Raw genomic sequence first — 24000 nt, forward strand, 5'->3', positions numbered from 1 at the left:
GAGTTCGATTCCCGCCTGCCCCAGAGGAGACCACATGGCGTGGCAGAGCTCTCCTGACCCGCCTGCTGCTCCCCTCAGCAGTGTACTTTGTCCATCTGCCTGTTCTGCTCCCCGCTCTGTCTCTGGTGAAGACTCTCACCGCCTCTGAGCCTCTGGCCTGTACCCCAGTTCTGTATGCACAAATAAATAAATCTTTTAAAAAAAAAAAAAAGAATCCTTTCAGAGCTAAAATTCTGGAATGTTCTCTCTGCTGATGCCAATACTAGGTATTATGTTGAGATTTGGTCCTATGGTCTATGGATCTTGCAGTCTATTACAAGGTAAATTGTTCTGTGGTAAAGCAGAATTACTGAATTAGGATTTTGTATCAGGTTACTCCTGACTATTGGATGAACAACATGGCTATCAGTACCTATGCTATTTCATCATAGGATAAGAACAAAGATTTTTGTTACAGTGTTTCTAAAATCTCTATCCTCAAAATGGTATCACAGCAAGAGGACACTATTTAATTATCATTCACATGGAATTCACACATGCCCAGAAGTCGGACTAAGGACAAGCTAAGAACAATAGGTGGGGACTCCGTCACTAAAAAAAAAGTGCCAGTAAAATCACATGGCATGCCCATGTGATTAAACACACACACACACATACTCTCTCTCTCTCTCTCTCTCTCTCCCTCTTTAATTCACAAATATAAGTAGCTACAGTAAATGCCTAATTTTATGGATGATGATTATTTGAAAATTTGAAATACCTATGTAGGATCATTTCATTGTAAGAATTGGCATTTTCTTCTCATACCTTCTAGTTAGTGTTGTAAATGTATTGCTAATATTCTTATTGGATAATTCAGCCCCAAATATTCCTGGCCTGTAGGAAATAAAACCATCTTTAATTATCCAAGCCAGTAATTTCTAGGTGTTGTTGTAAGATACCTTAGGGTCTTACTAATGCCAGTGAATGGGACTGTGGCATTCTCAATGCTAATACAATTTACTGAATTAGAACACACACCCTAAATAAAAATATCATATAGAACCCAAGTTTACAAATGTTCTACCTAATAAATAAATACTAAAATATTCATAGTCATTGGTATTTTCTTTATATCAAACACACCATTTACTTTCCATCTGAGACTCTGAGAAGCCTGAGATAATAGCAGCTCACATTGTTCAAGCAATTACTTTAAACTAGTCTATCAGAAAATACTTTATAAGTTTTTAATCATATGTAATACATAATTTAATCATAATAATGATTGTGGGAACTGTATTTCAGTCATTAAGCAGTTGAGTAAACTGAGGAACAGAGCAGCTACTTAATTCAGTGTGAGTTGCACAGCAGAGCATACATTTCAATCCAGAGGTTGTTCCCATATGATTTTACCATGACAGTTCCTAGTATTGCCACACTGATTAGGTATCAGAGCAGATACAAGCAAAAACTATCACTTTTGTTTCTCTTTCCATATTTTTTCTTTCTTTCTATTTTTTTTCCTTTCTTAGGGTAAATTTATGATTTCCATAGACAAAGGTTTGCATTAGATCTGTGCATTAGAATAACCCAACATGTTTGCCAACCCCACCCTAGAGATTTGCTTTTGGTGTATGACAGCGGGCAGATACCCGCATGGAGGCAAAATCTCCTTATGTAACTCTTCCAGGGACACATGAAGAACCACTGCACCAGATTTACAAATTCTGAAAGCAGTGCAGAAATACCAGCATTACCTTAATGAACTTGACAGAACTAGGATCTCACAGTGGTGTTAGAATGCTGATCGCCAAAAGCATTTAACGATTCCCAAGAGATTGTGAATCTAGTCCAGACAGAAAGAAAAAAATATAGCAAAAATGTGCCTGCCTTGACACAGCATACCGAGCCTATGAAATTGGAAACACTTAAAGCTAAATCAGCCTCCTAAGGTCCCACATGGCCTAGTTTGCGTGTTATGACATGCCTTTGCATTCCTGAGACCAAAGGTAGGGCATAGTGGAGTGAAAAATAAAACTGCAGATGAAGAAAGAAAACACCGAAAATACATTGTGGTTGGAGTTTAATAGCCCCAGTGATTTTAAAATGGGGCCATGTCATCCAAGAATGAACAGTAGGAAATAATCCCGTACCTTTCATTCATCTCTAATGCTCTTCATGCTCCAGGCAAGCGCTCACGGTTCCGCCAAAGGTCTTCACAGGCTTAAAAAGACAAGGGGAGAAGTCATTTTGAAGGGTCAGTGCACATGTTCATACTGACTTTGAAGTCTCTGCATTACATCATCTGAGTTATTTAAAATAATTCACACTCCTCAGACACCATGACTCATGTCTTCCCTCAAGTTTCTATGGAATATTCTTTTTGTTCTAGTCAGAAGACAACTTTTTGGCTTTCAGGTTTGTTTGCACTTGAGAGAAGGCAAAGGATGTTTTGTAAAATGTTGATGTCTGCTTAGATATCTAGTTGATTTTTAAAATGAATTCATTTGGGACCCTCTTCGGATTCCTTGCTGTGAGTTTGCATGTGTGATCCAGAGTGCAGAAGTGTAGGAAGGGACACAGAGTCCTTAACCAAAGGACTCAAAGTCTTTGATGCATCCTTGGTGAAGTTTGTACCTTCAACGTGTTTTCCAACACCCTGGGTGCATCTCACACCCATTATTTTCATTGGAACCAACACATGGTGTTTTCAGTAAATTTTCATTTCTTAGGATCTGGTCTTTTTCCATTTAACTCAGATTTTTCCCTGATTTGATTTTAGATTATGTAAGTGTTGCCAAGTTAGACATGGTTTAAAAAAAATAAAGAATACCACCACTAGCATCGCCTAAGGTTGAATTAGTATTTTAGTTTAACCACCTAGTAAAATATCAACAGTCACCCCCATCCAAGTGACAAAATTAAATGTTTTGTAATTTGTCATTCGGCCATTCCTGAAAAAAAAAAAATAACTGATTTTACTAATCACTTGCCTCACTTGACATTGATTTTTCCATCCCCATGACTATGATTCAACAATAAATAAATATCATTTAAACGCCTACAATTCAGGAAGCAAAGGGCTGTTGGGGACTAAGCATGAAATCCATTACAGGGGTAAAGACAAATACCGGATGGTTTCACTCATACGGGAAATATAGAGAAACAAAACAAAAGGTCAGATAAAGCCAACACACCCTAGAAATCTAACCGTAAAACGGAAGCTCCTTTAGGGGAGTAGGGTGTAAAGCATCGCGGGGTGAGAGCCCAGGGACTGAGGGCTCTGGGTACCTTGGTGGTGGGTGGGGTGTGGAAATACACACCTGAAGGGTGGGATAAAAAAATTCAACTGAGTCATCCATGTCCCGCAAAACTTCCCTTGTTAGCATCTTTTCCCATCCCATAGCCTCCCAACTCCCATCTCCACTCAAGTGTAATAAACTAACCCTTTTCTCAATTCCCATGTTATCCTGGCATAGAAATGCTCACTTTTGTAGAAATTTAGGTTATCAAAGTTTCCTCTCATCCAATAGCTTTCAAATCCAGTATAGCTCTGGCCATCTGTTGGCGATAGGCTGGGTTACATGCCTTCACTAACCAGGGCATCTGCTGACATCTGGAAAAGACAATGATGCTTAGTTAAAATTTCAGAAACAGAAAAATCCCATGCTTTTTTTTTTTTTAATTAAAGAAACATAGGTTTTTTTTTTTTAAAGATTTATTTGTGCATACAGAACTGGGGTACAGGCCAGAGGCTCAGGGGCGGCGAGAGGCTTCACCAGAGACAGAGTGGGGTACAGAACAGGCAGATCGACGAAGTACACTGCTGAGGGGAGCAGCGGGCGGGTCAGAAGAGGTCTGCCACGCCATGTGGTCACCTCTGGGGCAGGCGGGAATCGAACTCATGCGGAAGCGGCTTTGGATTCTCACTGCTGTGCTTTAACCTGCTGCGCCACCAGGGAGGGCCAGGTGTTTTTTTTTTTTTTTTTTTTTTAAGATTTATTTATTGTTGCATATAGAACTGGGGTACTGGCCAAAGGTGTAGGGGTGGTAAGAGGATTCACCAGAGACAGAGTGGGGAACAGAACAGGAAGATCAACGAAGTACACTGCTGAGGGGAGCAGCGAGCAGGTCAGGAGAGGTCTGCTGCGCCCTGTCGGTCACCTCGAGGGTGGGAATCGAAACCGAACTTGTACTCAAGCGGCTGTAGCTAGCTTGCAGTGCTGTATCCTAACCTGTTGCGCCACCAGAGAGGGCCAGAAAATTCCATGCTTTGTTCAACTGGATTCATCATTGTATCAGTCTCCTCCTGAAGCTCATAAGCACTTTACATTAATGAATTGCATTTTTATCTTTTCTTTCATCTTAACGCCTCCAGTGACCAATGGAAAACTTCAGGTTAATACATAGAAGATTCCCCCCATCATTTCATGTTAAAGTGGGTTGATAATTACAGAACATAAGTGGGAAAGCTCAATGACACCTTTGAGATTCACTAATGTACCTCCTAATTTTACTAGTAAAGGTACTGAGGACTGGAGCACTTACATCATTTCCCTAAATTGTAAAATAGGGACAAAGCCAGAATTACTGCCCAGGCATACAGTCTCCAAACCCAGTGTTCTACTTATTCTAGCAGAAAGATAAGTTGATAATCTGGGTGGGAAAAAAAGGATCTCTGCAAAAACACAAGTAAAAATGCATGCAGATACAGATATTTAAATGGCCGAGATCAACTATCACAAGTACCAGCAGTTCTATAGCCTGGATTCCTGTATTTATTGCCTTCACCCAGCAGACACCTTCTAATGTTGGATTTGTGGGTCCTCCCTGATTTCCCAGGAACACCACACATCTATTCTCACCACAACATCTTGAACTAGTTCATTTCCCCCAACTCACCACATAATATTGCACATTCATTTATGTGCTTATCTATCTGTTTAATTTGCATTTGTTCCAGGACTGCATGTCTGTTTTATTCCTCATTCTATTTTGAGCACATCACACATCTACTGACACATAGTAGAAACTCAGCATCTAATCTGTCATTGATTTAGTCAGCAACATTCCAATGGATGGGGGCACAGAGTTAGAAAAGGCAGATACAAGGTCTGCCCTCTTAGAGCTTATATTCTGGTGGAGGAATATAAAATAAGCAATATAACATAAATATGATTCTAAATATAAATATGAAGGAATTTCAGGTGCCATCGATTTGAAGATGCAGTGTTACCTTTATACATAAACAAAGAAAAAAGGCATAACAAGTTTTGCCTTGTCATTGATTTTTTTTCAATGAGAGATATAAAAACTTGAATAATGCAGCATCTCAGAAGTGATAAAATAAAGTACCTTGTGTGTCAGATGACAGCAAGTGTTACAATGAGAACGGAAGCTGTGCAGGACACCTCACGTGAGTGTTTCTTGAGTTGGTGAATGAATTGGTTGGGCTTAAGTATAGTATAGAGAAATATCAGAGAAGTAGTTAGTTGTAAAGAGTGTATGCATTAATCAATAACCAATTTTGTATTGACATTATAGTCATTAATTTTAGTGGCAGGTATAACCTTCCCACAGGCGTGATAATTGTTGTGTGGTCTCAAGCGAGTTTTTGAGTCTCAGTTTCCTCATTTGGAAAATGAGCACCATAAAATCTGATATTGGAAATAATAGGTAAAAGACCCTAAATATAATGGCTATTCAGAAAATGGTAGTTCTAATTAAACATCATTTAGTTCAGTAGCTTGCAAATTGAATTCCAGTTATGTCCTGTTTGTTTACTGTTGGGCCCTGGCCTTGAATTGCCAATTCTGGGCCTTTCTCCCCTTCTTTAAACTCCTATAATGATGTGTGTTCCTGTTTAGCAGCTTCTGTTTCAACTTGTCATTGATTTGTTTCCCATACTAGATTATAAATTCCTTGAACAGGTGAAGTCTGGCTTATTCATATTCATCGTATCCATACTACAATGCTTGGCGTCTAGAAGTTTCTTATTTTCTGACTAAGTGTAAGAATGAGTGTTTAGGTAAAGGCCCTTCCAGGTAAAGGGAAAATTTGCATTAACACCCTGGCAGTGAAAACACTGCTTCCATCCATTCATTCACATTCATTCAACAAAACTTCTTTGAGTGATAACTGGCAAGAGTTTCCGATGAGAATATTGCAAGACATGGGAATATCCCCTAAAATGCAGTCAGTCAATGCTCACCTTGGACGTTCCCCAGTGAAAGGCAGAGCCTCAGCTGTGCTGTTCCTGCAGCTTCCCTCCATGGCAAGTGGCTAACGTGAAGGTTCTAAAGAAACTGCAAATGCTTCTCAACATTTCTGTATGGGAATCAGAGAACCTTTAGGCAAAGCAAAACAATAGGGGATTGATTGGTTTCGCTGCTTCATTTAGACAAGTATGCCACGAAGTGTGTGAGCTATGCTATTATTGCTCCCACTAGCTGATATGTCAACCTAAAAAGTCACTTCTTTGAAAATGACTTAGCTCTTTTCATTTCTTATGAACTCACCAGGGCATTAAAAACTTTCCAAAACCAAGCTCCCCAATGAAATCCTGAGGTCTTGCTAAGCAAAAATATCCTTCTTCTGACTGCCCAGGTCATGAAACCATTAGAAAGAAATCATCCCAGCTGCCCAAGGGTGGTCTTAAGTCCAGCCCTTGGGGCGCCAAAGCCTTCACCACTTTGACGTAGACAGGAGGGAGCCAGAGAAGGAAGAGTTCCAGTGTCAGATTCTCCCTGCTCTCTGGCCTGGGAGTGAAGAGAGTAGAAGATGGGGGTGACAGGGTAGGCCAAAAATCAACAAAGTACAATATTAATCACAGCCAAGTCAGCTGCAGTGGGAAGTCCTTGAACTCTGTTGACCAGTTTCTGCACGGTGCAGAGGGCCTGCTCTATGTCAGCTGAACCTCTTGTGGTCTTCCATCCTGGTGCCCTGTTATGGGCCTCAAATAGTTAGTCAAGGGAAAATTCTAATGACAGTTGAAAATGCCCTTACATTTTTAGGCACTCAGACACCCAGCAACTGTCCTTCTAATACCACCATCAGCACCACCAGCACTGTCCAATGACAGATAATGGCTTGCATTAAATAGAAGCAGGTGGCAAAATTTGATGGACTAAGGATGTTTTGAAAGAACCTAGACTTCAAGTTCTTGCTTTAATTTTGAGTCCATTTCTTGCTAACTGTGTCAATATGGACTGGTCAGTGGCCCTGTCTGTGGGCTAATTTCCTCCTGATAGAAATACCCAGCGAACTTTCACTTATCTACATGCTCATTATCAGGACAGAAAAGGGATTTGATATGATGAAAAGATGATTTGTTGAGTTAAAGGTAGTGTAGAAATGTTGGATTTTATCTTTTGGCTCAAATGAAAAAAATAACAAAGTATATTTAAAAATATGGTAGCAATAGAGCTATAATTAATGATTAAGGACCATTGATCTTATTGAAACTTTTGACACTGGGCCCTCCCTGATGGTGCAACGGGTTAGGACACAGCACTGCAAGCTAGCTGCAGCCGCTTCAGTGAGAGTTCGATCACTGGCCCTGAAGCTGACCCACATGGCACAGCAGACCTCACCTGACCCACCTGCTGCTCCCCTCAGCAGTACACTTCGTCTGCCTGCCTGTTCTGCTCCCCACTGTCTCTAGTGAATACTCTCATCACCCCTGCACTCTGGCCTGTACCCCAGTTCTGTATGCATAAATAAATAAATCTCTTAAAAACCAACAACTTTTGACACAGTTTGGAAAAAGCAGATTCTTTTGCCAAACAAATGGACAGATAGAGTGACCCCAAGATGTTATATTGTCTCACGCCATCCCCTTCCTCCTAATCCTCGAGATGTGAACAGGACAATGTAGTAATCTTTTCACTTTACCTCCAATATGGTTAGGATAATGGGAGGCAACTCAGCAGCAAACAGTAGTGCCTTTAGGATACTGCACTGTTTTTATTTAAGGAAAAATGGAACGAAGCATGAGAAAGATCATGAAAAACAACAATGAGACTTACCAGTGGAGCCTCAAGCCCAGACTGCTCGTGCTTGCAACCATCTGAGTCCCCTCTGCCCATCAAACAGTTGACCATGGCATTCAAAGCCATCTGCACTTGGCCTTCATCCCTGTGCAGGGCTGCAGATTTCTCCTCCTCCCTCTGCTGAGGCCACATACCAAGCAACTGTCCTTCTAAAACCACTACCAGCACCACCATCAACACAACCCACCTCCACCCTCCTCTGGTCCTTCAGTCACCTTGCATTCCCTTCTTGAAATCCATGCCTTTCTATGTCTGTCTTTCAAAGGCTTGTTCATTTTCCCAGCTTCCTTTCTTTCAGGATGCATTTCTAGCTATTCCTCCCCACTCCAATTCAGTTGTACCCTTTCTACCCCCCCAAACTCCCAAACACTTCATACCATTATTGGATCATATACCTTCAGACCTTCTGCCACTACTTTCTTTCTGGAACATTTTAAAAAGCATGTGAAACAGCATAGGCCAAGTTCTGATTAAGAGAGTAGGTAAAACAAACATACAAACAAACAAACTCTCAGAAGTCAAGAAAGATGCTTGGACATCAGCCTGGGTAGATTTCTGCAGTGCTTGGCACAGGGCTGACACACTGGAAGAACTAGGACCCACATCTCAGCTGACAGGACTACCATGATTGCTGGAGATTTTCTGCTTTGAATATCAAATTTATACTTTCACAGGTAGTAACTTTAGCATGAACATTCTGTGAAAGTCTAAAATCTACCCATTCACTGGCGTAGACAGCCATGTCCACCCGATCCCAGTTAAGCAGCTTCCATGAAACAGATTACAGACAGGCGTTAACGGTCATGGAGAGCTCACTGCTTGCCAACCATTGTTCTAAGTGCTTTGCATGAATTTTCCAACTTAATACACTATTGTATGAAAGGTCTACTGTGACCAGCGACTCCATTATACAGATGGAGAAACTGAGAGAAATGAAGGACATACAGCAAGGCAGCTTCAAAGCCAAAGCCACACTCTGCTCTCTTGTTTTTAATCTAAAAGAGTCCCAGAGGACTTGACCACAGTGGCTACTCATTTGTCTGATCTTTATCCTATGCTATTTTAGCCTTATCTTACATGGTTTAAACACAAGCCCACAGAAACTCCCTCTTCCACCCTTCCTATGACACCCAACTGTTGGGACTTCTGCTTTTGTATTCCTTTCATCTCCCCTTCATCTAACAGTCACTAAAGAACCAGTAGAGCTTCCTTCAAATGTAAACTATGGTAAGTACCAGGCTGTTTGGAACCCAAGGAGCCCCTGAATCAGTTACTGTTTGTGGCTCCCTTTAACAAACACCTCTTTGAGATTCCAGAATGACTCAATTACACATCCCACACCTGCCAAGGAGAATCAGCTGCCTGAGATCTGAGCTGTCCCCAGAGTACAAAATTGCAAAGGGTGATCCCATTTATTGGCCCAGTGAGCGTGTGGATGCCCTAGTGAGAGGAAAACAACAACTCTCATTTATATAACAATGACAATTCTGGAACGACTCTCTGGACAAGAACCCAGGACATATACATCTTGGAACATAGTAAATGATGATACTACAATATTATCAAGCTACCAACAGTTGTTTAAAACTGAGCAACAAAAATGCCTGAGACTCATAGGCAAGGACTTTCTAAATTGAATGCAAAATTGATGTGAACCTACTTCCTCATTGGGGGGCAGAGGACCTGCAGCTTTCTTGGATTCACAACTCCCAGTCAGGAGGTTCTCTCTCGCCAAGAGAGCATTTCTGGGCTCCCCGACCAGATTATTTCTAGACCTAGACTTTGTTCCCAGCTTTTGCTGCAGCCCACCTTCCCCAGGGGTCTAGTTTATAAATGTGCCTTTGCCTCACTACAGTCCCTCCTGCAGTGTGTCTTTTGGGAGAAGCAATCAAGGCACAGTTCTTCCCACTAGGACCCCAAACATGACCATGCCAGTTCTCAGTTCCACAACTCTCACCTGCTTACTCCTCTGTTTACATGTTGTCTGTATTCTTCCCCAGCCAAATCTCTAGAAGTCTTATTCCCTGCACATAACTCTTTCTCTGTGCACTCCCTTGTTCTGGACTCCTCTTATTATGTCTCTGATTTATTTTAGAATATTTCATCACTATAAATCAGAGACATTCTAAGGGGCTGAGAGGGGAATAGTATCAAAACTGGGGCAGGAAGAGAACACGGGACTATGGTGATGGAACATGGGTGAAATGGTGGTGGGAAGTCCATCGGGATTACAACAGAGATGAAAAAATATATAAAATGAAGACTGATACAAATATATATATATATATATATATATATATATATATATATATATATATATTTCGGCACTGGGTGATCCTATAGAAACTCATAGGTTTCTATGAATCAGTTTAATTGACCTGTCGAGGCAGACAGTTCCCTTAACCAGGATTCCCACTTCCATGGAAGTACATTATGATTCCACCAGAAGGTCCATTTTCCAGGGAGTCATCCCTGTCTGTCTCCCATCAACATCAGAGACTTCTTACCTAGCATATCGGTGGTGTAATGGGTTCTTGTTGGTAGAGTTAAAGGCACAGAACTGGATAAAGCATGCCCCTCAATGGGAGTGATATATTCTGCAGGAGGGCAAATCTTACTTGGGTGGGGCAAGATCAGATGAAAAAAGTGAAATATTGCAAGGGTTTTGTGACTTTGAAAACACAGCACTACCTGAAAAAAAAAAAGGTTTAATATTTAACTTCTTTAAAGTAAATTAAATTATCTTAAAGTGTTTTCCTCTGGGGCTAATAATGAAAATAAACTCTGGAGAAACACCAGGCTTTAGTATTTTAACAGCCTTTCCACCCTGTGTGACTATAGAACATACCCAGTTCTTTGCCCTTTATTTTCAAAATCCATGAGTATGATGTAAGCTATGGGTGTGTCCTTGGTAGCCTTTATTAACATTGAGGTACATTCCTTTGATACCTAATTTGACAGTTTTTATCATGAAAGAATGTTGATTTTTGCCAAATGCCTTTTTTGCATTTGCTGAACAGATCACATGATGTTTAGCCTTCATTCTGTTCACGCAGTACATCACAACTATTGACCTGAACACACTGAATCACCCAGGATTCCACTTGGTCATGAAGTATGATCCTTTCAATGTGCTGTTGAGTGTAGTTTCCTCGTACTTTGTTGAGGAAATGTGCGTATGTGCTCATCGGGAATCGTGGCCTGTGATTTTCTTTATGGCAGTGTCCTTGTTTGGCTTTGGTATCAGATTAATGTTCATCTTTTCGAATGAGTTTAGAGGTTTCCTTCCTCTTAAATTTTGGGAAGAGATGGAGAAGGATTGGTATTACTTCCTCTGTAAAGGTTTGGCACAATTCATCAGTTAAACCATCTGGTCCTGGACTTTTTATTTGTTGAGAGATTTTTGATTACTGATTCAATGTCCTTCCTAGTAATTGACCTGTTCAGCTTTTATCTGTTTCTTCCTAGTCTTGGCCGGTTGTATGCTTCCAAGAATTTTTTCCATTTCTTCTAGGTGTCTAGTCAGTAGGCACATAGTTGTTTCTAGTAAGCTCTTACGGTTCTTTGTATTCAGGTTATTTAATCCCTCTGTAGTGTGACATTTTATGTTTAAAAATTTTAAAAGGCTTTCCTGGGCCCTCCCTGGTGGCGCAGCGGGTTAAAGCACAGCACAGGGAAGCTTAAGCCACTTCCGCATGAGTTCGATTCCCGCCTGCCCCGGAGGAGACCACATGGCGTGGCAGACCTCTCCTGACCCACCCGCTGCTCCCCTCAGCAGTGTACTTCATCGATCTGCCTGTTCTGCACCCCACTCTGTCTCTGGTGAATCCTCTAACCCTCCGCATCTCTGGCCTGTACCCCAGTTCTGTATGAATAAATAAATAAATCTAAAAAAAAAAATTCTAAAAGGCTTTCCTTTAAGAACAAGTGTAAGACGCTTACTCTCACTACTCCTATTCAACATAGAATTAGAGGTCCTAGCCACAACAATTAGAGAAGAAAAAGAAGTAAAAATCACCCAAGTGAAAGAAGTGCAATTATCTCTTTTTGCAGATGGCAAGTTATAACATGTAGAAAATCCTGATACAAATAGTAAATGAATTCAGTAAAAATACTGGATACAAAATTAACACACACACACATCTGTTGCATCAGTTGCATTTCTATACATTAATAATGAACTACCCCAAAAAAGAAATTCAGAAAGAAGTCCCCTTTATCAAAGTATCAAAGAGAATAAAACCTTTAGGGATAAAATACTTTTAAGATTAGTGTACTCGGTTCTATCCTGAAACATGCTGACTTCTGCCTCTGACTCTAGGAATATCTGTTTGCCTAACTGAGGAAAAGTGGCTGCATTTCACACATGGCCAGTCTCACTTGCTACAGGTCAAACAGTCATGCAAATTGTGTCCAGAGGGGGTAAAAAAATAGACAAGATTGGGTTTCATCAAGGTATCAGTTAATACTATGTGAGCCTTGGGATCTGCTTACTAATAAATACCTGTACTTGCTATACATATAGCAGACTTTGATCTCAGAAAAGATCTAATACTCATTTACTTTTAAGTGCTAGTGGCAATCAAGATATGCCAAATACCTAATCATTCTGCATGACAAAGTTGACTTCTAGCTTGAAAAACCCTTTAATATATTGTAGGCAGCAGAACTAGTTGTTAAGATTACAGACTCTAGAATTAGACTGTCTGGACTCAAATCCATTCACAAGATTTTGGAATTCAGATTATTTAACCTGTCTGAGCCCCATCCTCATTCTGGTAAAATGGAAATAGTGATCTGTCTACAAGATCGAAGCTAATGATGGAAGCTAATACTTAGCATATTTTCTTAGAAATTTTAGGCATTAAAAATATTATTGCTATACTTACTTAGGGAACAATTAAACACTAAGCATCCAGAAAATATGTAGAAACTTTTAACAATGCAAGAAATCATATACATTTAGCATGACTATTTCTTTTGATATAACTATTTTACTATTTTGTTTTATTTCACCCATCTGTATACATCGGGATTAACTCAGAACATGGGGTCAAGAAAACATGGTTTATTAACAGTGAGGGAAAGATACATAGCACTTAAAGACTCACGAATTCCTTGATATATATTATTGATTCTCTGAGTAACCTTATGAAGTATCTTAGGGACTATAAAACTTAGAGACTTGAAGAAACTGATTTGGCCAAAGACACTTGATATTAAGAGAGTATGTAAAGACTCACTCTCTGTTGTGCAGGACTTAAGGGTTTGATGATAATCATCCTAGTGACACTCCTACTTCCGCCCTGGCTAAGGCTAAAGTATAGTCTCTTCTTAATCAACCACCATCATCCAGACTTCCTCAGTGCATTTCTGAAATTGTTCTATCACCATCTGAAGAGATTCCAAGTTTACTTCAGGTTGGGAAGGGAGACGATAAGCTGACTGTAAGCTACAGAACCTGACTGTAAGCTACAGAAGTTTGCAGATTAGCTGTCTCTATAGTAAGAGTACAAGATACAATGTCTGCCTCCTACCAGACACTAAGTAAATACATGGTGAGTGGAGGAATGATAGGTTACTTTGTTGGTACAAGACAGACTTTCTTTCCTGACTTCACTAATGATGTTCCTTCAGCTGAACATTTAGTAGTTAAGATTATATTCCACTCTTAAAATTGTGCGCCTAAAGATACCTCTAAGGCTAAGCCTTTTATAGGCAATGATTGTTTTAGGAAGCCATTCTCTCTCTTAAAGGCTAGTCTCTCTGAAAACCACCTCATAAAAACCTTTATTTTTTCAAGGTTTTAAAGGAGGGGACTTTCCCAGTTAGAAGCACCTAATTGGCTTTTAAGAACACAGTTCTCAGGATCCTTATCGATATGTAACCAGGTGCACATGCATTGTATGGGGCGTGGGCACAGGGGAGAATCTCTGAATTGATACTAGAGATGACTGAATGTTTGCGAGGATTTCTGAAGAGGAACTCTGGTACTCTTAGTGGGAATGTAGAACGCTTTTCCTATATAAACATGTATAGGTCCAGAAGCTTCTAGGTCCAGAAGCTTCCAGGTGAGCTGTGGATATGCCTTCCTGTTTAATTAACAAGCCAGTTTCTTGGGACTATGTAGGCACTGGGTGGATACCTGAGTTTCTAGAAACCCTAGTGGAGTTGGCTAGACTGATCGGCAAACAAGGCTTTTATTAGTCAGGAGTTGTCTTTCCCCCTGGGTGCTGAGAATAACCAACACAGGTTTGGTCTGTTGCTGTTTTATTCCTCTTTCCCAGCTTCTCCACCCACTGATAAGATGAACTTGGTGTAATCTTGGACTATAACTTCAGCAAGAAAATTGTGATGTGCCTTGCAAGGACAGAAAGTTTTGGTAAGTTTTCCTCTGCTCAAGAGCATGGTTGTATGGTGTGATTTAATGTAACAGCACTTTTTAAATAAAACTTTTTAAATAAAACTTTTTAAATAAAACTTTAAAATACAAGAGTTCCTTCTTGCCAGTAGCTTCCCAACCACATATAGTCATAGAAACCAGATCGTTGATGGGGTGGTGAAACAGAAAAGGAAAAAGAATTAGGGAGCCAGGGAAATATAGGCATGAATGGGAACTGCCTGACCCATGGGGGCTACTTCGTTACACTGAAGTCAGAGAAAGAGAGTACACAAAGGTGGAAAAAATAAATTTAAGGGAGAAGGAAAGAATGGCATTACAGTTATAATTCCATACTATTTATTAAGCACTATGCAACAATTATTTTTAAAACCTAAACTTTCTTGAAAGTTAAGCATGAGAGTTGGGGGGGCAGAGCTATGCTGTTACAGCCTGGAAAGTGTCCCCCCATATTATGTTTTGAAGGTCCCCCACTCAAGGTGACTGTATTTGAAGACAGGGTTTTTAGGAGGTAAGCAAGTTTAAATAGGGTCACCTGGTTAGAGGCCTGATTCAATAGGACTGGTGATTTTGTGAAGATGAAGAGTGACAGGGAAATTAGATTCAGATGCTAGAATATTGCGTTGTGGGGAAAAAGAATGAGCCATCATTACCTGCCTGGGCCTGTCCTTGAGTGGTCTGCATGTCTGTTCTCTGTATCACTGGAGAGCTCTCAGACATGGGTTGTTTTCCCCATTTGGCTCTTGTCTGTGTTTGGCTGACAGAAAGTGCTGGCAGGAGATTTGAAGGTCAGTAATCTTATATCTCTGTCTCCTCAGAGCTTGAATACCATCATGCTGGTGCTTCCAGCTTTCTCCAGGTGGGCCGAGTTCCCAACACTTCACCTTGAATTCTCTGGGATAGGGAGGTAACAGCATTATGGATTTCCTCATCTTTAGGCTGGCTCACCATCTGTTTGACTTCTCAACTGTTCTTTAAGTCCATGAACTAAGTGCTGCCTTTGACAGCCCTTGGACACAATGCTGACATAAAACAGAAAAAAAGTGAAGTGACAAAACCTCCCTTTGTGACACCAGAGTATGCTCTTTCTGCATGACACATGGACTGTCGATCCATAAACACATGCTTACATATAACAAACTTTCCCTGAAAGATCATAAGAGGATTACCAGCAGTGGGAGCTTTTGCAAAGAGGAATAAGAGGTGGAAGGGAAGTGGAGATGGAGGTTCCACCATCTTAGGATTAACACTAAGAAGATTTAACCTTACACATTTAAAGAAGTTTAAGCCTAGTTAAACCAATAAAAATATCTTTGCAAAAAAAAATATATCTTTGCATTTCTGCCGTGATTTTTAGTTTAAGAGGGTTTTCTCTAGCATGTCTATGTTTTGAGAGACCCATGGCTCTAAGAAGTTGTCAGAGTGAAGTTCAGCGGATTTCCAGTCCACAGAGATGGTAATGATTGTGTCACTCCCTTTGAGCCCTCTGGGGTTTCCTAAGATCTTTTGAAGAAAGACCAGAGTCTTTGCTGCCTGTCCACTGACCACTCACCTCTCCAGACTCTTCCAGTCCGTGCAATGCCTCGATGTCCATGCTCTGGTCCTGCAGGCCAAACTCCCTCCCACCTTGAGGCATGCAGACACCACAGCTTCCCTGCTCAATGACTCTTCCTACTCCACCATTTCCTCCCCACCAGTCAAATCACTCATTTCACAGAAAGTTGCTAAAAATCACAGTGGACCAGGATGTCCACTGTATCTCATTTTCCCCCATGGAGTGCAAGCCTTGCCTACTTTTACATATTTGTGAGATTGTTTAATTCAAATGGATTTTCAATGAGCACATTATTTTAATAAAAAAGGGACAGTGTTGAGTCACTGCCTTTAAGCAAGAAACCGTAACTAGCATCCACTGACACCTGACCTATATTATAAGCAGAACCTTCAGCAATTGATGACTTCATCAGAAAGCACTTCAGCCACAACCCTGCCCTTTTGTACATTATTTTCTAAAGCAAGTACACATTCTTATCTGCACACCAGTCTACAAGTCACATAGCTTTGATTAGAACATTAATAGAATAAAATTGTGGTTGTTAGTGAACTGACAAATGTTAACAAAGCATAATAAACTCAGTAGACTAGCTACATGATGTTTCTCCTTTCTTTCGATCCTTGTATGAAATCTGAAACAGATTTGTTTTAATAACAACAAAATAACAAGGAGTAAGTTCTTGTTCTTTTAGTTAATAACCTTTCAGATACAGAACCTCAGAGCTAGTATTTGCAATTTTCAAGTGTGAGAGCTTAGGTGATCTAGACACTTGATCAGTCCCTGCAGAGTCTACTGCACGACTTGTCTCCCAAATGACCTATATCAATTCCTGTCCTGAGTTCCACGCATTTTCATTACCATGATTATAAATGGCCTGCTATAATAGGTGCTTTGCTCCTGCACTAAAAAGATGAAATGTTTTTTCCCTGGGAGCTCCCAAATGTGCAGCACCATTTCTCTAAGGCATAGGAGTAGCTGAAATGGAGACAGAGACAATCAGAAATATGGGCCATGAAAATGTGTTAACATGGGGCATAATTCAGCAAGAGAGGAGGAGGATTATCTGATGTGACATCACCTAGACAGTCAGCATCACACATATCTGGTGCCCAGAAACAGATGGTTACTTTTATGGGACACTCTGTTTAATGCCAATGACGGCCTCTGCTGAAGAGGGAACTGCCACAGAAAGATGAATGTAGTCAGCCAAGTTCATGTCCCAATGTCCTCTCTCTTGGGTTCAGTCCTAAATCCCTGGGTCTATTCCAATTCAAGCTTAAGATGAACTTTAGCTTTGGAAACTTCAGGACTCGTTGGCCACAGTAGCAGGTCACATGGGAAGACTTAGGGGGATGCAGGAGCCTGCTCCATGAATTTAACAAATGAAATGACCAATAACTCCCAGTGTCTGTTTCTTGTCAGTGGATGATTAATCAATGGCCCACAGTTGGCTCCTGAGCTACACAGTCAATACATAATGTGCTCTGTGACTCCAGATAAATCTCTCAAGATTACAGCTAATTACCTAACCCCAACAGACATACTCACACTCACACACACACACACACACACACACACACACCACCCCAATACCACTATTACTATTATTTATTAAGTAGTTACTCAGCAACAGATTCTGAGCTAGAAGCTTCAAGGAATACCACAGCAAAATACATGATTGCTGCCCTTGAGAAACTGTCTAGATTCACCTGGGACTCTTACAATCTCCTTATGAAAACCTTAGATAAAAATAATGGCAATTGGGCCCTGCCTGGTGGTGCAATGGGTTAAAGCACAATACTAAGAAGCTAAAGCCACTTTGGCATGAGTTCCATCCCTGGCCCCGGAAGTGATCCACGTGGTGCAGCAGACCTCTCCTGACCCGCCTGCTGCTCCCCTCAGCAGTGTATTTCGTAAATTTCCTGTTCTGCTCCCCACTCTGTCTCTGGTGAATCCTCTCATCACCCCTGCACCTCTGGACTGTACCCCAGTTCTGTATGCATAAATAAATAAATCTAAAATAATAAAAATAATGGCAATTAATGAACTAGCAAATAATGAGCACTTATTATTACTTGACACTGTTTGAAGTGTTTGATATGCTTTAGCTAATGTCATCCTCATTGTAACTTTATAATTCCCTAAGGCAGGTACAAATTTTATCTTCATTATATAAATAAAGAGATAAAACCAAAACACAAATAGATTACACACTATAGCACTGCCATTTACAACTTGCCTTAGGTTATAAAGTTGGTACCTAGTAGGTTTGAAGTTCAAATCCAATGTCTGGTTCTAAAGACAAGTATCTTTACCAGGCTAGAACAATCATGCCATAATTTAGTGCGTATTTCTGGTGGGATATCACCAAGCTCACTTACCTCCTATGCATTATTTTATTTAATTTTCACAATTAGTGATCAACATCATGTATGTCACAATTTGTTTTAAAGATGCATTTACTTGTTTCTTTGCATATTTCTGTAATATCAGTAATTTTGTCTTACTGATGAGTGAACACAGACATTGAGAGGCATAAAATCTTGCCAGGGTTAACATGTAGGACTCAATTCTTGATCTATTTCTTCAGTTTGAGTTGAGTTTCTTAGCACTATGTTATAGTCTAAGACAAAAAAAAATGGTTTTGAATAATACCCTAGACAAATATCCTTAAAAAAGAAATGCAGCACTGCCATTTATAAAGTGCTTTACTATGAACATTTGAATGGAGTCCCACAATAACTCGAAATGTTTGTAGCTCAAGTTGTGGGTGTCAGAGGTAAGTTCAAGTTCAGGGGCTGTTGTGGAGTCACACAGCTTTGTCCTTGCCATGGATCTTCATCATTTGCAAATTCACTTACTAACAGCCATGCTGTTATGTTCTTCCAAAGATAAATGAGATCCTCTGTTTTCTGTAATTCACAGCAGAGCCAAAGAGCTTTCTCTCTTAAATATTTTTTACTCCATCTCTGGGTCCACTTTGAACTTGGGGTGGAAGATGTCCAATGAAGGACAGATGTTTGAGGGAGCAATATTGGTGATCCGTGGTTTATACTCCAGCCCTTCTGGTGGAGGGGGGCTGCCTGGTTCTTCCCCTTCAATTTCTTCAATTCTGGTGAAGAACAGGACAGGGCTATTCAAGAGACAGATCCCTGAGCTCGTGACTTTAATGTGGCAGCCCGCTTGCAGCGACTGCTTCGGCATCTGTCAGCAGAGTGTGGTGACAATCAGACCTAATGGATCATCTGGACTCCTGGGAATGGGACTACATTTAGAAGTCACAGGGTCCAACTTTGAGATGAGGATCCCTGTTGTGGGTGAGGATTGCAAAACCCTTTATTTTATTGCAAAGTACCGACCTCTGCCAAGAACTATTGGGCAGCGGAGAGAACTTGAAGAAGCAACTTTAAAAGTTCAATCTGGTGGACACTTAGGAAGGCGCCCATAGCTCTAATGAGGATGGTGTTGGTGAAGAAAACAGTCTTCTAGCTAACCCCGAAGTCTGTAAGGATTTTCCTGAAAGGCAGGATTTTCCCCGGTGCTGGTTTGCTCTGCTCTCTCAAAAGAAGCTAGATAACAAGAAGTGGAAGGGGGAAAGTGCAAGCTTAGACCCAGAGTTGGAGAAGTTCCTTCTTCTTCAGGGTCTGTGTAAAGTTGGGAATGAATGATTGCAACCCTCCCCCCCACACACACTTTCTCGTCCCCCAATAGTGCTCTGAGAAAGTGCGGGGCATAAACAAGAGACCTTGTTATTGCAGCTCTCAGAACCCACAAAGCAGGGGTCAGACAAGAGCGGGATAAAGTGTCTGGGACGCACTCCAGACTGCACCCGGATCTTGGCTGAATCCGACGCCCAGGGTGGAGGAGACCGGCACAGCGGCTACCCAGCCTTTCCCTGCCCTCCCACCGCTGGTGGCGGCTGCCAGGACGCCGGCTGCTGGCGGGAAGGGGCCGGTAAACCTCAAAGCAGTGCGGAGACAGCGGCCGCCTTGTTCCCCGGCCGGGTGACTTTTTTTCCACCCTCCTAGAGACCAGACATCCCCGCCCCTCCCCGACCCCCCACCTCTCACAGTATTCCGCACACCCCAACCCCCCCTTCCCCCCCTCCCGGGCTCTGAAAGGGTGAACCCCGGAGCTTTACGCATCCTTCCCCCGCCCCCCCCCCCGCTGTCCGCCCTAACCCCCACCCAAGGTTCCTAAAAAAGAAAGGTGCAAAGTTTGGTCCAGATAGGGAAGGAGATCAAAGCCAAGCCGACACTTCCTGTTGCCCGGCTCTTTATAAAACGTGACGGGCGCACGAGCTGCAGAGTCGCACCGTAGCGCACCCAGCCGCCGCCGCCGCCGCCGCCTCCGAGCGCCTGAGGTTTCCCGGGACCACAATGCAGAAGCTGTTGTGGGGCGCGCTAGTGGTAAGTCCCGGGCGGCGGGGAGGCTGGGGCCCGCGCGCCCGCAGAGACCGCGCGCCCCGGCCCCGGCCCGACCTCCCGCGATTAATGGGGACAGAGGTCATCTCGCTCCGTCTCCCAGGAGAGGTTTGGGGTCAGGTTGGAGCAGGACACCTCTTTCAAGCTACTTATTTCTCTGTCCCTTTGCACTGGAAGTTTCAGCTAGGTTTATGGAGGGAAGAAAGCAGCTGCAGATCTTTTGTGTTTGGCTGGTTTCTATATTTTTTATTTTAACTGTTGTTATTCTCAGATTATTAACACCCTCGTTTAATTCATCCATTTAGCTAGACTCTATTATTGTTATATTATTGCTTATTATTGGCTGTTAAGTGGTCTCTTAGGATCAAAAAGTTGGCTGATGTCAGTCTTAAAACTTAGAATAAAATTTGGCAAGTATGATATGATACATCATTAAATACATTGCTTACTTGTGTAGTATGGAAGTTTTGAATAATTAGTACCAAAAATAGATCTCAGACACATCTATTTCCTATCTATGAAGTTTAACAATTTAATGAATTATTATTATTAAGATGGGTTATTCCAATTCACAACTTAAATATACCGTGAAAAAGTATTAGTGGGCTAAAATAGGTTATATTCTAGTATATATCACAACATAGAGTGGAAAGTTATTTTTAACATACTATTTGCAAAAGAAAGGAAACTCTGACATAGCTTAGCTTCTTTTTTCTTTTTAATTTGGATTTTCACTGATCAAATTAATAAGATTTGTGGGTAGATTATTTTATGAACAATTATTTCTAATGTATTTATTTCCTCCAATGATTTATATCACTGGAGAGTGGATTGCACTCGTATGTGAATGATACATTCATGAAAGGGTAGGAAAACCCATATTTAAATCACATATATGTTTTGAGCATGTTGGAATAAAGATTTGAATTTCTAATCACCCCCATAAATAGTGATTAGAAGGCTAAAAAGTCTTCAAGTTAGTTCTCAGGATAAACAAACATAAATAAGTTTAACAAATACCAAAGTAACCAAAGAAAACTAGGTTGGAAAGTTTCTCAAAGTGAACATCAGTGAGTTAATACTCAGAGCAAGAAATAACTCCATCGCCAGCATGGGAAGTTCCCCTAGTCTCCCTCATTACTATGTCCTTGGCCAAAGTAATCAATATTCTGACATCTAATACCATAAACGAAGCTTGCATATATTTGAGCTTTATATAAATAGACTTTATATACTTTTCTGCTTCTGGTTTCTTTCACTTAGATTCTGTTGTGAAATCATCTTCCCTGTTGAATGTATAATAGTTCATCAATTTTTGTTGTTGTATAGTATTTCACTGCATAACTATACCATACTTGACTTGATCATTTTAGTTTTTGACTAGCTAATCATGATCTGGAGGTATGCAGTCTTCCCAATCCTTTGTATTTAATGAGAGATTTAATTATTAATAAATATAATATTGGTGACCTAAATTTCTGAACTTCCATTAAATAATATGTGTACCCAATAATAAATGCTCCTAGATAACTAATCAAATGTTTTTGAACTGTGGTCTGTATAGGGTACTAGGTATACACATACCCAATACTACTGATTATAGATGGTGGCACATTATCAGAAGAGAAGATGTTATCATCTTCTTGAACATAAGGAAACACTAAGTAGGAAAGATTTCACCTTTTCAATAGTTTCTGAGATTGACTTCATTATATAAATAACTCGACACTTTGTACTTACACACAAAGAGCCTAGATTTCTTTTGTAAATGCAGACGCTCAGTTCTAGAAAATGGAAGCACCACAGTTTCTTTGTATAATCAGCATCCCACTAGTCAATAGGGACAGAGTGGAGAAAAAGATGGACACCGTTCTTGTCCTGACAGACTTGTAGCCTACTGGGGAAGGCAGATATTGAACAAGCAACTGTATGCACAGTGAAAGCCACAAAAGATTAAGTACTTAATGACTTGGTTTCATGAAAGATCTTGCGCTCTGGGACCATTTCAGGGAAGCTGTAGTGAAGTGGTTAACAATATTGAACCAAAATTCAAATACTACTACTTTAATTTCTTAAATGACTATATGAAACTTAGATCTCTCTTAAGATTTAGTTTTCTCTCCTATAAAATACTCACATTTGCCAGATGCTCCATGTTAACTCTAGCTTCTCGCATCCTGTCATGAATAATATTCCAGCAATCTAGAAGAAATGCATTGTGGGACTGAATTGCTGACAGTTCTCGAAGGAGAGGGGGCCATTAACTATTACCTCGAAGGTTTCATTGTTGGAAATAAAATCCAGGAGTCTGAAACCTAAAAAGTGGAGAAGGTAAAATTGTGTGACAATGTAAAATTCTAGATGCCCCCCTTGAGAGCAGAGAACACGCTGGTAGGCAAGCAGTGAAGGGGTGTGGTCACTAAGATCAAGCTCTTTTGGGGTGTTCATCTGTGTATTGCTGTGGGACCTGTTTTATGAGGTGAGATAGGGCATTACCAAGTCATGCCCTAGTAGCTTCACTGTTACGCAGGAACCACCTGAGCCGGAACATCCTGACCAAGGTCTCCATTTTAATTGGTGACTGAAACTTCCCAACACATAGTGCTGCAACCATCTCTTATACTTCTCAACACTAAACTCGGAATTTGTGTTCTGGTGCCAGGACTTGGAGTGAGGATTAAGGGAAATTAGATGCATTTTCTTGGGACAAACACCCCATCTGTCTATCCTCCTTAACAATAATGCTTTTTCTGATTTGTGTTGTTGTTGTTTAGTTTGGTTTTCTTCTTCTCTCCCAGTGGTTGAGTGTGTACTTGTCTGGCTTGTTTTGTTGTTTTTTTGAAAAGCATGATCACTGGGAAGTTCCTAGGAGAATATGACATATTCTCAGTCCAAAACAGTCCTGTTCTCTGTCACTAGCAATCTCTGGCCTCTCATCTAGCAACCTTCTGCACAGTACCTAATTTCAATGGACTCTTTAATTTTACTTCTTAGTCTAAAACCACGGTTGTCAAATTCTTTTGGTTGGGGAAGAAAGCATTTTGCACCAGATGTTTTATCCATTTGGTTATAGAAGACCTGTGGTCCCATCATCACAGGGTTACAAAACACACACAGATATTCCCGCTCTCTTGACCATGGACATGTCTGCTGGACTGTGCTCTAAGCAGCCCTCAGCTCACTGCCTGCACCTTCCCCTTTCCTCAAAGCTTTCGGAGTATTATTTTCTTTAGTAGCTCATTAACTAAAAGCATTTCCATCACCCTGAATTTCTCCATTGCAGCCCTCCCCAAAACAACTTTATGGAAAAGAAAGAGTGATTATTGGGTTATTATATTATAGTTACATATAGTATTACAATTATATTTTATAAAAAATTGTTATGGCCCTCTCTGGTGGCGCAGCGGGTTAAAGCGCAGCACTGAGAATCTAAAGCCACTTCCGCATGAGTTCGATTCCCGCCTGCCCGGGAGGTGACCACATGGTGTGGCAGACCTCTCTTGACCCGCCTGCTGCTCCCCTCAGCAGTGTACTTTGTAGATCTGCCTGTTCTGCTCCCCACTCTGTTTCTGGTGAAGCCTCTCTCTG

General features: G+C 41.0%; 1 protein-coding gene and 1 long non-coding RNA gene across 3 annotated transcripts in view; one reads left to right on the forward strand and one right to left on the reverse strand.

Annotated features, from left to right (window-relative positions):
• The window catches only part of LOC105853453, a 62541-nt gene that overhangs the window by 33846 nt on the left and 4695 nt on the right, over positions 1 to 24000 (reverse strand). The window contains exons 2-4 of one of the 2 annotated variants that reach the window (XR_001145311.1): positions 22550 to 22727; positions 3472 to 3598; positions 2136 to 2205 (exon numbers count right to left, since the gene is read on the reverse strand). This is a non-coding gene — a long non-coding RNA (uncharacterized LOC105853453). Of the gene's footprint in view, positions 1 to 2135; positions 2206 to 3428; positions 3599 to 22549; positions 22728 to 24000 lie in introns of both variants that reach the window. The other variant, XR_001145310.1, reaches the window with a different exon arrangement.
• TNFRSF11B (tumor necrosis factor receptor superfamily, member 11b) overlaps positions 20217 to 24000 on the forward strand; it is a 27538-nt gene continuing 23754 nt past the window's right edge. The window contains exon 1 of the mRNA XM_004679622.2: positions 20217 to 20397. Within this exon, the coding sequence (XP_004679679.1) occupies positions 20368 to 20397 (30 nt within the window). The 5' untranslated portion in view covers positions 20217 to 20367. The remainder of the gene's footprint in view (positions 20398 to 24000) is intronic.

The sequence above is a fragment of the Condylura cristata genome, unplaced genomic scaffold (assembly GCF_000260355.1).
Source record: "Condylura cristata isolate star-nosed mole 26May11 unplaced genomic scaffold, ConCri1.0 scaffold00009, whole genome shotgun sequence".
In the NCBI taxonomy this organism is placed as follows: domain Eukaryota; kingdom Metazoa; phylum Chordata; class Mammalia; order Eulipotyphla; family Talpidae; genus Condylura; species Condylura cristata.